Below are 15,825 nucleotides of genomic sequence, written 5' to 3'. Positions count from 1 at the left end.
ATCGAAAGAAATATATTTTTTGGAATGTATGATTATTTAAGTATGGAAACGAATCATTTCGAATTACTTCGAATTTTTTATTTCAATTACTTATTTTATAGTTGGACAGATTTGTTTAACCGCGAATACAATATAACGAGTAGATTGCACTGTTTAATTCCGGTAAAATTTCCGTAGGTGTATTCAACAGAAGACAAGAATATCTTCATGAAAGAAAGATACTTTTATCTTCTTTGTTAGCTCGTTTGAATGCAGATGCAGGAGAATATGAAATAGGAACTGCAAAGGGGGAGGAGGGTATAAGGAAGCCTGTCTCTGCGTACTTTATTCTGCCCGGTCAGCTCTCGGTGTAATCTCATATGCATCTAGTGGATGCATATATCAAACGCCATAAAACAAAAGCACGAACATTGTTCTCGTTTTCTTGAAAAATCTAAAAACACCCTGTCCAGATCCATTTGTATCAGCTTTTAGAATTGGACAAGATATTCCGATCCTCGTTCGAATTATTTTACTCACGATTTCTTTAAAACTTTCTTTCACAATTCTTCCGTACAGTAATTGCCACACTTGCAATTATCGAGAATACTTAAATTTTCATCACTTCTGACACTCCAGAGAATAATTTTACTCACTGTTCACAGAACTATCCAAACGGTCCCAATTTATTGTAACGTGTATTAACAAGGTTGCGCAAAACTTTGCGTATGAATTCTATATGTCAGAGTAAGCAAAAAAATAATTCATATAAACATAGGGTAATTTCGGGAGAGACGGACCAGGCAAGTATTTCCTACATTATCCGCCAGATATGGATGAAAAAACACCGAGAGTCACGCTCAATTTCGTAAAACAAATGTAAAACAAAAGAATACTGACGCGTTCCACATATGGCGGATAATGTAGGAAATACTTGCCTGGTCCGTCTCTCCCGCCGGTCCATCTCTCCCGGAATTACTCTATCAACTCTTTCATAATTTTATTTCACAACTCTTCCACCTCCCTTCGTTTCTATTATAAAATGACAAGGAGTGTGCAAGGCCTTCGGGTGACCAATTTAGTTGAAACTTTGCACACTGGTAGATTTGGTCAGCCTGTTTATGACAATATAGCATTACAGGGGCAGATACTCAATAGTTTTTCTGTCGTTCGGTTTTCAATAGTTTGTGAGATAAAATCATAAAAGAAGTCCTCGATATTTCCTCAAAATGAATGGGTGTAGTCCCGAAAGGCCCCGGTGGCCGATCGACACGAAATTTGACGGTGAAGGGGAGGAGGAGGAGTGGATCCCAATTATAAAATATTAGCTTCGGTCAATCATTACTTTCCGAGATATTAATAAAAAACTTTCAGTACTATACAGTAAATTCTCTACAAGAGTCAGTAAGTTTGGATTCTACAAGTGACGGTATAGATGGTCCTACGCCTAGGCTGCGTCATTGCTGCACCCATGTTATCTCGCTCGCAGTCAGTCAAGCGTGTAACGCTACACCAGTCGGTTTCCTTTACGAGATTTCACAGCTCGGCAAATCATAATAGAAAAATATAATTTCTTTAATTTTACTTTTTTTCATCTGGAATTTTTTTTAACATGTTGGGGATTATAGTATTATGTTTTATAATTTTTTTTTTTCAATTGAAAATAATGTCTAGCTTGCTATGATGTTCAAAATTTTTAGTTGACAACATTTATTTTATTTTAATTATTCTAAACATTTGAGGCACTCCAGTCACTGATGACCACCATGGCCATATCGAGGAAACAATCTAATGTTAATACTTATTGAGTGATTAATTTAATTTCATAATATATCGCTTTGGATGAATTACAAAAACAAATTGCTAAGAAATTACATTATGTACCTGTACACATTATCCGTCGAATGTATAGGGAGAGCTACCGTTTGGTTGCCAATTGTTTATCACATAGAGTCGGCCTACCTCCAAGTAAAAAAAAAAATGTAGGGTCGATTCCACAAGTGTCAGTAAAATGTAGAGTCGAGAGCAGCAGAAAAGCTGCTAAGCAATTAGAATTAAATGTAACGATAGAAATTATTGCAATAATGCGTAATGCAATTGAAAAATCGCAGAAAAGTCTGATACAAATGTTTGAAAAGTAAAATATATAAGATGAGATACAGTATCTTACCACGTAATGTAACTTTTTATTGTGTAACACATTAAAAACACTGTTTGGGAAAAATTTGTCACAGAATTGCATTTCTTATTTAATCTTCCTTTACTGCTACTTCTTGTGAAATTTTATGTCAGAAAATTGAAGAAATTCTTCTTTGTGTTTCGTAGGCAATTGATTGCTAATTTGCTATTGACAGATCGATGTTAAAATTTGATGTTAAATGGAACTTTCATATCTACCATAGAATCTGAATAACTTTTCAAAGTATTTTATTAAGAAACGCGCATATAGTGTTCAATTTTCTATCTTAGAATTAACTTACTTTATCTTACGAACTACTTAAAGTTCAAACTTTCAACTGTGTGTGAGAATCAGAGTGTACACGGGTACGCGTAGTTCTTAGCTTGGTATCCTTTTGCAAAAGTGAGAATTTTCTTTGGAAAAGGATACCAATTACCAGGTCCCACCACGAGGAGGTGACTACGCAAGGGACCCGACAAAAACAAGGGCCCTACTGGCAGCTCTCTATCTTCAGAGATACGCGATTCTCATTCGTAGCAAAGGAGATAAGACACTTTATCAAAAATTCGTGTTCTTAACATAAATTTTTAAGGAGTGTCTTATATTTTATTTGAAATTGCAACGCTAATCATTTTGTCATAGTTAATTTAAAGATTGGAAAAATTCAATGCTCTCCTTTGATAGGGTTTCAAAAAATTATAAATCGCGGTCAGATTGAATTCAGAGCGCAACGAGAAATTCGCTATCATTCTAAAGAACCAGCGAGCATACACGACGAATTTACTCGCGAGTATCGCGCGCTACTCGCGAGTGATTAAGTCGCGAATAAACTCGCAGGAACTGAGTGATCGAGAATTTAATGTTCTATGTTTCGAATCGACGATAGCAAAATGTAGAAAGCATTTTTAGTAATTAGCTACGAATGAGAAACGCGTATCACTGTAAGAGAGCGCGCACATTGTACTCGATACAATTTTTCTATCTTATAGTTACTTATTTTATTTTATGGACTACTTAAAAGTAAAACGCACGCATCCCACGACGTCCATCGGCGGATGAATAGAATTATTTTTTATTTTCTTAGGCTAATTTATTTTACCTTATCAACTACAATCCTTAAAATTAAAACTCACACACACGGTTCTTAACTTAGAACTTCGCTTACTTGCTAGTTTAATTTTGGAAAAGGAGAATTTTTAAGAAATGACGCGAATTGCCTAAGATTCACCACTAACAAGATTCGTCATTACGTCAAGAATCCTATTGATTTACTTGGATATTCCATAATTTCTTACTGAATATGTATTCGACAAAGGACGTCGAGGATTGGTATAGTTCCTGATTTTCTAATTGAACTAAAATTCGAAATAGTTGGTGGAAACTGTAGAAGCTTTATTATAAATTGGAATAGATCGATGGGCTATTGTGGAATAATAATTAGCAGTGACAATTGTTTGACACAGTTACCTATGGGTTACCACAGAATGTTCATTAAGCAAATCTCTCGCATCAATTATATATTTTCGTTTTGTAATTTTTCTAGCTAAAGGAATACTTGTAACTTCTGAAAATTAGTAAAAATTAAGAAATTAGAAATTTTGTAACTTCTGAAAATCAGTAAATTGGGTTATTCATTGCAAATAAATAAATTACGAGTGTATATTCTGGAAGAAAGTGGTAAAATTTCTGAACTGGAAATAATACATAATGAATATAAAAAGAAAAGAAAAAGGAAATATGCGACTCACCATTCACAGAACTCACAGCTGACCACTGCAACATGGACTTGGTTGCATCTCATCTTCCTCTCAGATCCATGGAGTCTGAAATTCCCTCAGTGAACCATTTGCATCCTCTAAGCCTTGAATTTTAGTTCCATCAGCTAGATTTGAGTCCTCCAAGCCTCGAAATTTGGTTCCACCAGTGGTCCAATGCCAGATTGAGTGACTCAAAGTCAGATTTAAAGATCCACAGCCAGATTGAGAGATCCACAGCCAGATTGAGAGATCCACAGCCAGATTGAGAGATCCACAGCCAGATTGAGAGATCCACAGCCAGATTGAGAGATCCACAGCCAGATTGAGAGATCCACAGCCAGATTGAGAGATCCACAGCCAGATTGAGAGATCCACAGCCAGATTTAAAGACCCAAAAAGCCAGATTGAAGGACCCAATGCCAGATTGAAGGACCCAATGCCAGATTGAAGGACCCAATGCCAGATTGAAGGACCCAATGCCAGATTGAAGGACCCAATGCCAGATTGAAGGACCCAATGCCAGATTGAAGGACCCAATGCCAGATTGAAGGACCCAATGCCAGATTGAGAGACCAAAAAGCCAAACTGAAGGACCCACCAGACTTAGGAAGCTGTGGAAGTGTCGCGCGAAATTGTGTACGGATCGCGATTTCTTTCAAGTGTAGTTTAATTCGTTGAATTTTATTTAGTACCCGAAATCGCGAATTTTTACCATCCTCCATTTTCTCATGTAGTCCATTTTAGATGGGGTATTTAGCAAAGGTTTAAGGGAGGTAACAACTGAACGTTCTCAAAAAAAGAAAAGAAAAGCAAAGAAAGAAAAAGGGATGAAGCTATTATGAAACGCGACGCGACGTAATAAATTCTCGTATCGATCGAAAGTAATGGGCATTCGTAGTGAAAATTGACTCTATTAAGAATTAACGCGGTATACTATTGGGATACTCTAATAATGGGAGGGCGTTTGCACCTTTAGTGCAGTAGAGTTCGGATGTGAACTCACATCCTTCGATTTCTTCTTCCAAGTTTGGTAGTTCAGCTTCAAACATGCACATGCACACACATATATAACCAATCACCAAACCCTCAAAAAATTCACTCACAGTTCGCAGACAGGCAGCTGGGCTCTGCAATGTCGATTTCGTTGCATCCTTCCTTCCTTCCTTCCTCTCAGATGGTCATCCTTCCTCCAAGCGTTGATTTTCCAAGACTCACAAACTCACGAATTGTGAGTCACTGTGGAATGGGCGACGCGAAAAGTGCTTCGAAACGCGATTTATTTAGAGAGGGAGAAACCGCGAATTTATATTACTTTAGACTCTACTATCGAACAAAACTTTCATAGAACGCGAGTGAAAAATTGAAACAAGCATGAAATAAACGCGAGTAAATTGAATAAAAAGCAAAAACGCGAATTGGGAGGAAATATCAGATAAACGCGGAAAAATATGCAATAATAAGTCGAACTAGGGATGAAGCTATTATTTCAATACGCGATTCACTGACTCTAATATTTTGAAAAATTGAAAACTTCTCGTAAAAATCGATTATTAATTGCGAAACACTAGTGAGACGGTTTAATTAGGGGCAGCACAATATATAACACAACTAACTACCCATATCACCAGAAAAAAAAACCCATTTTTGTCACTCACAATTCGAAGATTAGGCAGCTGGGCTCTGCAACTTGGATTTGACTGCATTGCCTCCTTCCTTCCTCTCCCAGTTCATTTCCCAAGACTCACAGACTCACACTTTGTGAGTCACTGTGGAATGGGCGACGCGAAAAGTGCTTCGAAACGCGATTCATTTAGAGGGGGAGAAATCGCGAATTTATATTACTTTAGACTCTACTATCGAACAAAACTTTCATAGAACGCGAGTGAAAAATTGAAAGAAAGTATCAAATAAACGCGAGTAAATTGAAAGAAAAGCAAAAACGCGAATTGGGAGGAAATAGTTAAACGCGGAAAAATATTCAATAATAAGCGAACTAAGGATGAAGCTATTATTTCAATACGCGTTGCACTGACTCTAATATTTATCAAAATTGAAAATTGATTTATCACGGTAAACTACTTGGACGGTTTAATTAGGGGCATAGTGCAACGAGTACAGTGCACTCGTTGCAAATCAGCTCACAATATACAATTCAATAATGTAACTAACTACTTAACATGCAAAATTCATGCAACTCCTGCGAAGAATTAGATTAGTAAATCACAATTCATGAAACAAATATAATACTATAATCCTATGCTTAAAATGTATTTTCTTGTGGCCGCCTGACAGCAACCTATAAATCTGGCGCGACAGTGAACGTGTTAATAAGTTGTTCAAATTATATCGTGTTTGATATCATTTTCATCAGAAAAATCTCAATATGTTAAGAAAAATTTCGGGATAAAAAAACGTAAAATTAAAAAAGTTGGTATTTAAATTGCCTGGTTGCCTCGACTCACGTTTCATATATATCTTTTACTCGCTGTCCTTGCCTACGTTCGGCAAACTACAATGGCGGGCGCGAGGCTCCGAAACGTAGTCCCTGACTCTACGAGTGTCAGGTTTAGCTTTCTTGCGGTCTGACACTTGGGGAGAATATACTGTACATTGAAACTGCGTATACAGACGTTAGGGTAAAGTTGCCTAATATGAAACCTCTCTTAATACGAGACCCCAGCTTATCTCCGTTACAGAACTCTTGAATGTTGTAGCGATGCTGTTTCATTTCTTAATTAACCGTGTTAATTATCAAATTAAATATCAAACTATTAAAATCAATTGAGCTTCTTGAGCAACCATATTTGTGAAATACGTTGTAGAAAGTTTTTGAAGTGGTTCGATTAAATTGCAAATACTTCCAAAATAGTAAGTGTATAATCATTTTCAGAAATATTGTTGTATAGTACATGCAATGGAGTTTAAGGCTCACTAGTTGCGTATCGTTGAATAACAAAGACTTAACCTCGAAGCTACTTAATAATTATCGCGCTATTGATTCCGAATATGAGACCCTTGGAAGTTCCTGTTATAAGAAAGATCTCATATTAGGTAACTCAATTTCGTTTTACTGTATAAAGTGTTACCGGTGGGCCCACGAAGACTGCGGTGCAGACGAAATTAATTTCATATGCCCAATGTGTGAAAAAAGACAGCAAAAATAAGTTTTAAGAAGGTGAAACTTGGGTCTCATATTAGGCGACCAGTTTTTCAAGTCATGTTTTTGCATACTTTTCATTTTTATTTTATTACAATGGAACTCTATCTGTTTCGTTATAATTTCTAATATGTTGCAAAGGTGTACATATCTTACATTTAAAACATGTATCGTATTTTAATAAAAGTATTTTTAATCGAGAATTATGCTTCCTTAAAGAAATGGGTCTCATATTCGGATACTTTACCCTACTAATACATCGAGTGCTGCCTATGCATGGAAAATGTGCATAAAAATATTTTATATTTGGAGTCGACTCACCTTTCCCATGAAATTTCGCGTCGATCGGCCACCAGGGCCATTTAGAACTTTATCCAAAAAGTCTTCGATATTCTTTCAAATAAATTTCATCGAATTCAGAACAGTGTTTGAATAGCGTATCCTATTTGTTCCAGGCCCACCACCAGTACATCAGCTCATAAGGAACGACAAGACTGAAAAGCCCCCGACGGTGTCCGTGTCGAGTGCGCCGACATTCTCTCCGGTGCTCAGGCCTGAGGATGGTCACCGTGGTATGGACTCACCGCACTCTCAGACGGGTATGTGACGGCAAACACCGCCTCCCTGTCGAGTTCTCTCGTACAGTAAGCCCGCGAAACACCATTCGAGCCGCGAAAATGGCTGCTCGGGGACCGCCTGTCGCAATGGCTGCCACGGTCCTCGACGAATGCAGGTTCTCTCGATTAATCAATTCTCTGCTCTATTCTTTTCTTTTTTTTTCTTAAATTCAAAAATTTTTTCAATTGAACAAGTTTTAATAATTTCAACCCTTCGAGGGTGACATTTTTTTTTAGTGTAAAACGTGCGAATATTATCCAAAAACAGACCGATCCTGATGAAAGTATTTGGTGTCCTTTACAACTTAATTCGGTGCCTTTTTTTGCAAAGTCTTGACAACTTAATCGATTGCAAACCGCCGTATCTTATCAGAGACGGAATTGAATTCGTGTTTTGAATTCATCGAACGTTAAAATTGTTTGACATTTTGCAAATAAATATCGTAGTTTGTGAGAAAAGGTACCGAATTAATTGGTACACCTAGTATATGTAAATATAATGGATTTACAGCGACACGTGAAACATATTTGCAGTAATGATAAAGGTAACGAGAAGTTATTTTTCGCTTTCATAGTAACGGTATTCGTCTCGATAAAGTAGAAGCGTAATGTCGCTTGTTTCACGATATTTGTCAGCAAAGGGTTAAATTTTCATAACTTTGGTAATTATTTTATGAATGAATTTTTGGAAATTTTCTGAGAATCGAGAAACCCTTCATTCCAGCCAGATGTTGGCAGCGCGCATTAATTCGTGGCATGTTGACGCGCGCACGCCATTTCCGGGATATATCTGATGGAAAAAGGAAGAGGAGGGTTTCTATAAATGTTCGTTTCTACGTGAACTGTGCTTGAGTTGGTGAAATTTCTGTGTTGCACAGAAAACATAAAGACTCTACTGACAATCGTCTATTTCTAAAACACTCTATCTCATAAAATTATTTAAACAGTGCGACACGAAAAGTAACTACATCTTGAACACAGTTCTGAAAGAAACATATTTATACGAATTTTTTTCAGTTATTTTTCTGTCACGAAAGTGTTCTCGAAAATGGCGTTCACGCGTCAATATCCACCATTCACCCTCCATGAAAACGATATTCTTAATTATAATTCTCCTAAAAAGAGAAAAAGAGAATACCAAAAAATATATCTCGGAAGCGAGTTTTCTTTTAACGTAGCATTTAATTATGGGGAGTCCACTGTAAGTACTCTGCATACCGGAATGCTAGCCTCAGAGACCGAAAGTACGGCTAAAGACACAAAGAACACAGAGACTGTCCGACGAGAATCGTGATATCTCGAACCTCATTGATCCATCTTCCCAAATTTATAACATTTTTCTAACAAATTCCCAAACATTTTTTTCTTTATTTCCTTTTTTCTTTTCTGTCTTTTCTGTTCCCTTGATTCATCATACAGCAGAGAGTGTCGATCTTGGATTAAAAAAAAAAGAGATCGTCGTTCTTATGTCTCTCTTTCTCTCTCTCTCTCTCTCTCTATCTATCTATCTCTCTATCTCTTTCTCTCTCTCTCTCTCTCTGTCTTTCTCTCTTGCTTCACAGTATTACTATTGTCCGCTTATTTTGCCTGACGAGAGTTCTGCTAACAAAATGTCCTGTAAAATAAGAATAATTTTCGTTGATGGATAAATATTATCGAGAGAAAACGTGATAGTGGAGGAACACCGGAAGGAAGACTCGTGTGAGCGGTGAAACGTTGCTTCCGTCGATCCTCGTAGTCAAAGACAAAACGGTCGATATTGCGAGTAGAAGGTGGAGCTCGGTGACGCGGTGTAACGACGATATCTTTCGAATTTTTAGCTTTTGCTTTAATATATTTAAAGTGGCAATTTTGTGGAGGATTTTTGAATTCTTAGAATTTTTCGAGGAGAACCTTAGGCAAGAAAGGAGATTTAGGCAAGTGTTTAGATTCCTTTTTTATCATTGTACATTCACTTGAAAATTGTTTCACTGTTCTGTGATAATATTCCAAAAAATAATTAGAGTAATCATGGGTTCATTGTTGTCCTATAGTTTTCTTCAGAATTTTTCGACTCGTCTTTAAGGTTATTCTTGCAACAACGAAGAACTATAATATCCCCATAATAATTGGAGTAATCATAGGTTCACTATCATCCCATAATTGTCTTGAGAAATTTCACACTCTTATTTAAAAATAATGCTTGAGAAATTTTTCATACATCCATAGTCTTCTTCCAAAATATTCTCTTAATAGGAAGAAACCTTCCCATATTTATTTTAATATCTCACACAAATTTTTTCTACCACAATTATTATCAGTTAATTTTCTGTTAAAAAAAAAAGAAAAAAAGAAAAGAGGATACCATTTATCCTAGCAAACATGGTCTCGAGGTATTTAAGCGTGATCGATTCTTCGTCCTGTATATACACTCGATACACGCCACCCCGGAAGTGTTCTTTCCCCACGTCGCCAGCCGCGTTTATGCGTTTTTAATGTGCATCCTCGTTGCACCGTGCGCCGGGCTCGAGTGCATCGTCAGCGATTTGGCGCCTCGAATGTCCAGTGTGCGATAAACCCAAACTGAGCTCAGCCAGGCATCATGTAAGTAAATTGATCACCAGGGATCGCTAGATCTCGATCCTCGCGAGACAAAAGCTCGAATCGGACCGAGAGATCGATCCTCGGGCTACACAATGCTTCGCTAACCCGCTTAGAAGAATCAAATATTCGTGATACTATACTACATGGTGATAATGTGCAAAAAATTGGACTAATAGGGATTTAAAATTCCTAAAAAGATTTATACTCTCATTTTTTTTGGAAACGAATTTGAAAAATTGGAATAGTAACTCGAATCATTCTAAATGAAAATTTAAAAATACTAGAGGAGACACAATCAAACAAAAACAGATTTGAAAGAGATTTATTTTGTCCATTTTTGGAAATTAGTTTGAAAAATTAGAATGCAAATCAAAATTATGCTAAGTGAAAGTTTAAAAATACTAGAGAAGGGACAATGGAATAGAAAGAGATTTGTTATCTTTATATGTTTTTGGAAATTAATATTCAAAATTTGAATCGTAATTAAAGTGATTTCAAGTGAAAATTTAAAAATATATATATTTATTGAACAAAATTGACAGAAAGTGAATTACAGTGATAAAAAAAAATGGTGCCTTTACACCATATCGACGAGTATGAATAGCACTTTGCATCCGCAGAACGCGATTGCACCGCCCATTTAAGGAAGATTTAATACGCATAACGACCCGGGTACAGTACTATCGTCGATGAGACCAATTGTCCGGTTCGAACGCGGGCGATACTTTTAAATTAGGAACGAGATGCTCGAAAGTAGGTTAGTGGAGCTCGAGGCGACTTTCCGTGCCACGAAGACGTCCAAGAAACGGCACGTTGGTCCTTGAACAACGTGAAAATCCTTCGAGCACACAATCTTTCTAAAATTGATAATAGTACACGTTGAAATCTTTAATTACTTATTAAAAAATTAACCCAGTTAACAAGTTAGAGAGCACAAGAAAAGAAAATCGGAAAGGTCAATATTCCTCTCTGGTTCGATTCGAAGTGAAAAGATGTGAAATAACGTATTCGAATGAGAATAAAATGGGGATCGAGAAAAGGAGATCCGGAAGAGCAGCTAGCGGAGGGTGATCGATGATCGATGGCGGTGCGCAACCATGCAAAAGCCCCTTAATATCGCGTGAAAATGACGCGTGATGATCTCTGTTTCAGTCTGAGCCCGAGCGTAGAGAGAAGCTCGCTAAAACTCGACTAAAAGGTACTTTGTGACTGGTTATTGACTGTTCTACATATCTATACATATATTTGTTACGTATACGTTATATACGTACGTGTATCAATGTACATACGTGTATACAAGTACACGCAGCGGACACGTGACGATTATTTCAGACCGGAAGTGATCACGAGCGTGTGCAATACTGTACGAATTATTTTGCAGAAAAAATTTTACTTCGTAGAAATTTACAAAATAGTACGTACGAACCCTGGTGAAAATTTTTACTTTTCTCTACTGTCGTGTAGTGAACTTTCGAGCTTTCTTTTTTTTTTCAGAAAATTGTGAAAAGGAATTTCCCAAGGAATTTCCATTTTTTCAAGTCAAAGGAAGTTTCGTTAAAAAAATTCGTAGCGAACTTTCGAACTTTTTCGTTTTCCTTTTTTTTAAAAAATTGCAAAAAGGAACTTCTCGAAGAATTTTCATTTTTCCAAATCGAAGGAAATTTCGTAAAAGAATTCTCATTCCCCTTCCGGATATTAAGAATGACAAAACAAAAATTTTGAGATCTCGAGTCTCGACCGATTTCGCCTAAAAATTTCATTCTCTCGGTAAAAAGCACGCACACGCTCGTTTCGATAATACCACTTGGTGTACGTACGAACGATATCAGGCACTGTCGGTGGTTCAATTCCCCGACGCCCAGAGCGTACTCAACCTACCTAAAAATTTCCGCTTCTCTCGATGCCACGTGTCCGTGCACGCGTGTATGTATGCACATGCATCACGATGTCGTATATATACGCTCGAATATTTTTACTCTCTATCTCTCTATATACACACACATATATATATATACATATATGTGTATATACGTATATATGCATATATATATATATATACATATATTATTGCTGTCACGTTTGTCATTTTTTCTTTTTTCCAATGGTTGTTTCTTTTCTCACACTATTCTCTCTACTCTCTCTCTCTCTCTCTCTGTCGTGTCTCTCCTATTTCTCTCACTCTCTCACTCACTCTCTGTATCTTTAATGTTTCTCTCTAGCTATATTTGTATATCACGAGTATGTAACGTAACACGAGAGAAAATACCGGATCACATACATTTATATGTATATATAAACACAACTGCAAAAGTATCGAATGTTTTTTCATGAGACACGTATATATAATACATGCACTCGTACACTTTGCATATATAGGCCCTGTAGATGTATTGTGTCTCTCTCTGTCTCTGTCTCTCTCTTTCTCTTTGCTCGCCTGTTTCTTTTCTCTTTATCTTTTGTATATTTGCGTATCAGTGGAAGTTGGAGCACGACGACGATGATTCGCGTCTGAAAGGCAAATCACACGATCGATCCTTGAGAAGAAAGATTCGCGAGAAAATTGCCGGAGTTTTATCGGGTTCGCGGGGGGTTGAGTAGAGGAGATTTTGTAGGTGCATCTTGGGATGAGGAAGAGGATTCCGTGGAATCGAAGGAAATTGGCCAAGTTGCGGAGTTTCGAAGGTTATTTAGATTTAGGAAAGTTTCTCGCCCCTTCCGGGAGGAGAGAGGCGAAGATGAGATTCGGGGATATTTGTAATTTGGACATTCTTTTAGTTTTGGTATTGGCAATTTTTTTCATTTCCGAATTTGCAAGCTTTGACGTTCGTAAATTTTCGAGTTTGCAAGTTCTAGAGTTCCCGAAATTTCCAAATTCGCAAACTCCAGAATTCCAATTTTCCAAATTCGCAAACTTTGGAATTTCCGAATCCACGTACTCCGCAATCCCCTCAAATTCTCAAACCTTCCATTTTCCAATTCTGAAAATTCGCGAATGCCCTTCTTTCCGTCCTTTGAACCGTTTAAACTCGCAAATTTCCAGAACTTCTCCTCAAAGCTTCTCGTCACTTCTGGGCTCGATAAAAATTCGCAACACCATCGATAAAAGGGAGCCACTCGAGGATCACCGGCCCTCCCCTTGAAAAATCGACGAGGTTTCTCCGCGAAGTTTTCGCCAGAATATGCATCCGGTCGGTCGCGAAGATTAGGTAGGGCGCGAATCGTCGACGCAGCTCGAAATTGCACAATCACGCCCAGCCAGCCCTCCGTACCAACACTTTATATATCTCTGAATGTATATTGGTGTCTCTGCAAGCGTTACACTCTTACACATGTACACAAGCCTTCGACCACTCTCCATGCACACGAACACACGTATTATATGTGTATACACTCACTGGATTTCGAGGGTGTCTTCGATGCGGCAGGAGACAAATTTTCTCGACACACACTTCCTCCGAACCTTCTTCTCGATTTATTGCAAATCCTACACCTTATACTTAACCTCTTACCTTACGATTTAACATGGATGATGTAACGGTGGATTTCTTGGTCACATAGATTAATCCCAATTATTCACAAAAATAATTCTACTTTACACTTTACTGTTATTATTATAAAACGATAATCAACTTCTCCAAAAATTTGTCTTGCCGCGTTCATCGAAGACACCAAAAAACAGGACTGAGAACGAAGAGAAAAGAGGAGAATAAGAAGAAGAAATAAGGGAAGAGGGAGACACGTCGTGGAGGTGAAGGAGGAGGAGGAGGAGGAGGAGGATGAGGAGGAGAAAATGGAGAGAAACGCAGGAGGTATTCGTTCCTCGCGGCATGCAGCGTCGTCGGGCAAGCCTCTCGAATGCCTTCGCTATCGATCTCCGCGCGATGTTCGGTTCTTCTCTCCACCCCCAACAGACCATCCCCCACCCTCTTTATATGTTATGTTCCCCTTAATTCGATAGATCTATTCCCAATCGCGCTAAGTGCAGTGCTTAATTTTTAGCAGCCTCCTTCGATCGTTACTCTGATTTATTCGTATGCGAAATTTTCTAGAGTAAAGAATAGAAAAAGTGAAGATAAATACTGTGTGACGCATATGAAATTGGTGCCAAACGAAAAATATAGTTTTACAGTTTTATTTGATAATGATCAATTTAAATGTCTCAGATATCAAAATTTGCAAGCTTTCGGATTCTCAGGTGTGCGAATTTGAAAATTTTGGAATTCTCAGGTGTCCGAATTTGCAAAGCTTTGATTTAAAAAAATTTCCGAATGTGCAAGCTTCGGATTTCCCAAAGTGTCGAATTTAGAAGCCTTGAATTTCTCAGATTTTCAAATTTGCAAACTTTGAATTTCCAAAATTTCGGAATTTGCAAACTTTACGTTTGATGTGATAAATCAAATTTTTAATTCAAAAAAGGTTTGAATTTTAACAAATTACTCTTTGTAAAGTCTCCGGTCTTTTATGAGCCACGCAGTATATTTGGAATTGAGCACTGTTCTTTTTGACACTAGATCTACCAGTGAATTGATATTAAATTATTTGATAACAATTAATTTACAAATTACTGCAAATATTTTAATCTCTTTGGTAGTTCCGGTGTTAACGATCGAATGCAATGTTCACCAAAATGGCGCACATATACCGTCCCCCAAAAGTTTCTTTCACTCTTCTTTTATCTATTGGTTCTCTTTGTCATTGTTCATTGATGTTGTTTTACGAGCTCTCTAGTCTCGACGCTGTTGTTATGGTAGTTGTTGCACCGTGTTCATATTCCTCGTCATTGGTTGTTGGTCTTGCGATGTCCGCGCGCTACGTTCAGCGCGTTTTCTTTCGTTTCTTTTTATTTTTTATCGTAGAACACTGATAATATTGATCGATGTTTCAAATGTTCACAACTTTTTGTCCATAGAAGTGAGATTTATATTAATCTCGCTTCGTTGAATTCTCTCACGTGTACCATTTTCTTACGTACGACACGCCGCTTTGTCCTCCCATAATTTTCTTGTCTCACCCTGTAATTTCACTGTGACTGGAGACGTGTACTGTACTATTTTTTTGCGCGATGGTTTCCTGACCACTCGTGCCTCGAAGTCTCTTCTTGATATTTGTTTTTATTATAATACAGTGTCGACGACTCGAAATACATAGGAGAGAAAAAGATACACTTGTGTGATACACGTGGCTGATTATTTTGGAATATTATCCTAAAAAAAAAAAAGAAATGCTCTATGAATATCTCTCCCTCGATTTTGGTCCATCAGGTAATCCAGGTGGTCCATCAGCTGTAGCAAAATTGAATCCAGTTAGCCCAGTAACGCTTAGAAATAGAAAAAAGAAACTCTCCCCTCTCTGAAAAGGCGAAGTTCTTTGTAAAGTGAGAAACACAAAATTCTTTGGAGTATTCTACATTGCAATTTTCAAAAATTATAATATTTCATATTATAGTTGAAAATAATTCCTTAGGATTAGAAAATATTCTACAATAATTCAAAGGATAGCCATTGTCGAAAATTGCAAAAATTGCCAAGAAAATTCTCCCTGATATTCTACAAT

At 37.3% G+C, this 15,825-nt stretch overlaps 1 protein-coding gene across 8 annotated transcripts in view; it reads left to right on the top strand.

Moving 5' to 3' along the window:
- The window catches only part of LOC108575260 (nuclear factor 1 X-type), an 87,769-nt gene that overhangs the window by 64,297 nt on the left and 7,647 nt on the right, over window positions 1-15,825 (top strand). For all 8 annotated transcript variants that reach the window (XM_017938012.1, XM_017938010.1, XM_017938004.1 and 5 more), the window contains one exon: window positions 7,528-7,671. In XM_017938012.1, coding sequence (XP_017793501.1) covers window positions 7,528-7,671 — 144 coding nt within the window. The remainder of the gene's footprint in view (window positions 1-7,527; window positions 7,672-15,825) is intronic.

The sequence above is a fragment of the Habropoda laboriosa genome, unplaced genomic scaffold (assembly GCF_001263275.1).
Source record: "Habropoda laboriosa isolate 0110345459 unplaced genomic scaffold, ASM126327v1 scaffold207, whole genome shotgun sequence".
Taxonomy (NCBI): domain Eukaryota; kingdom Metazoa; phylum Arthropoda; class Insecta; order Hymenoptera; family Apidae; genus Habropoda; species Habropoda laboriosa.
The sequence above is the reverse complement of the archived record's forward strand: the minus strand, read 5'-3'. Positions and strand labels throughout refer to the sequence as shown.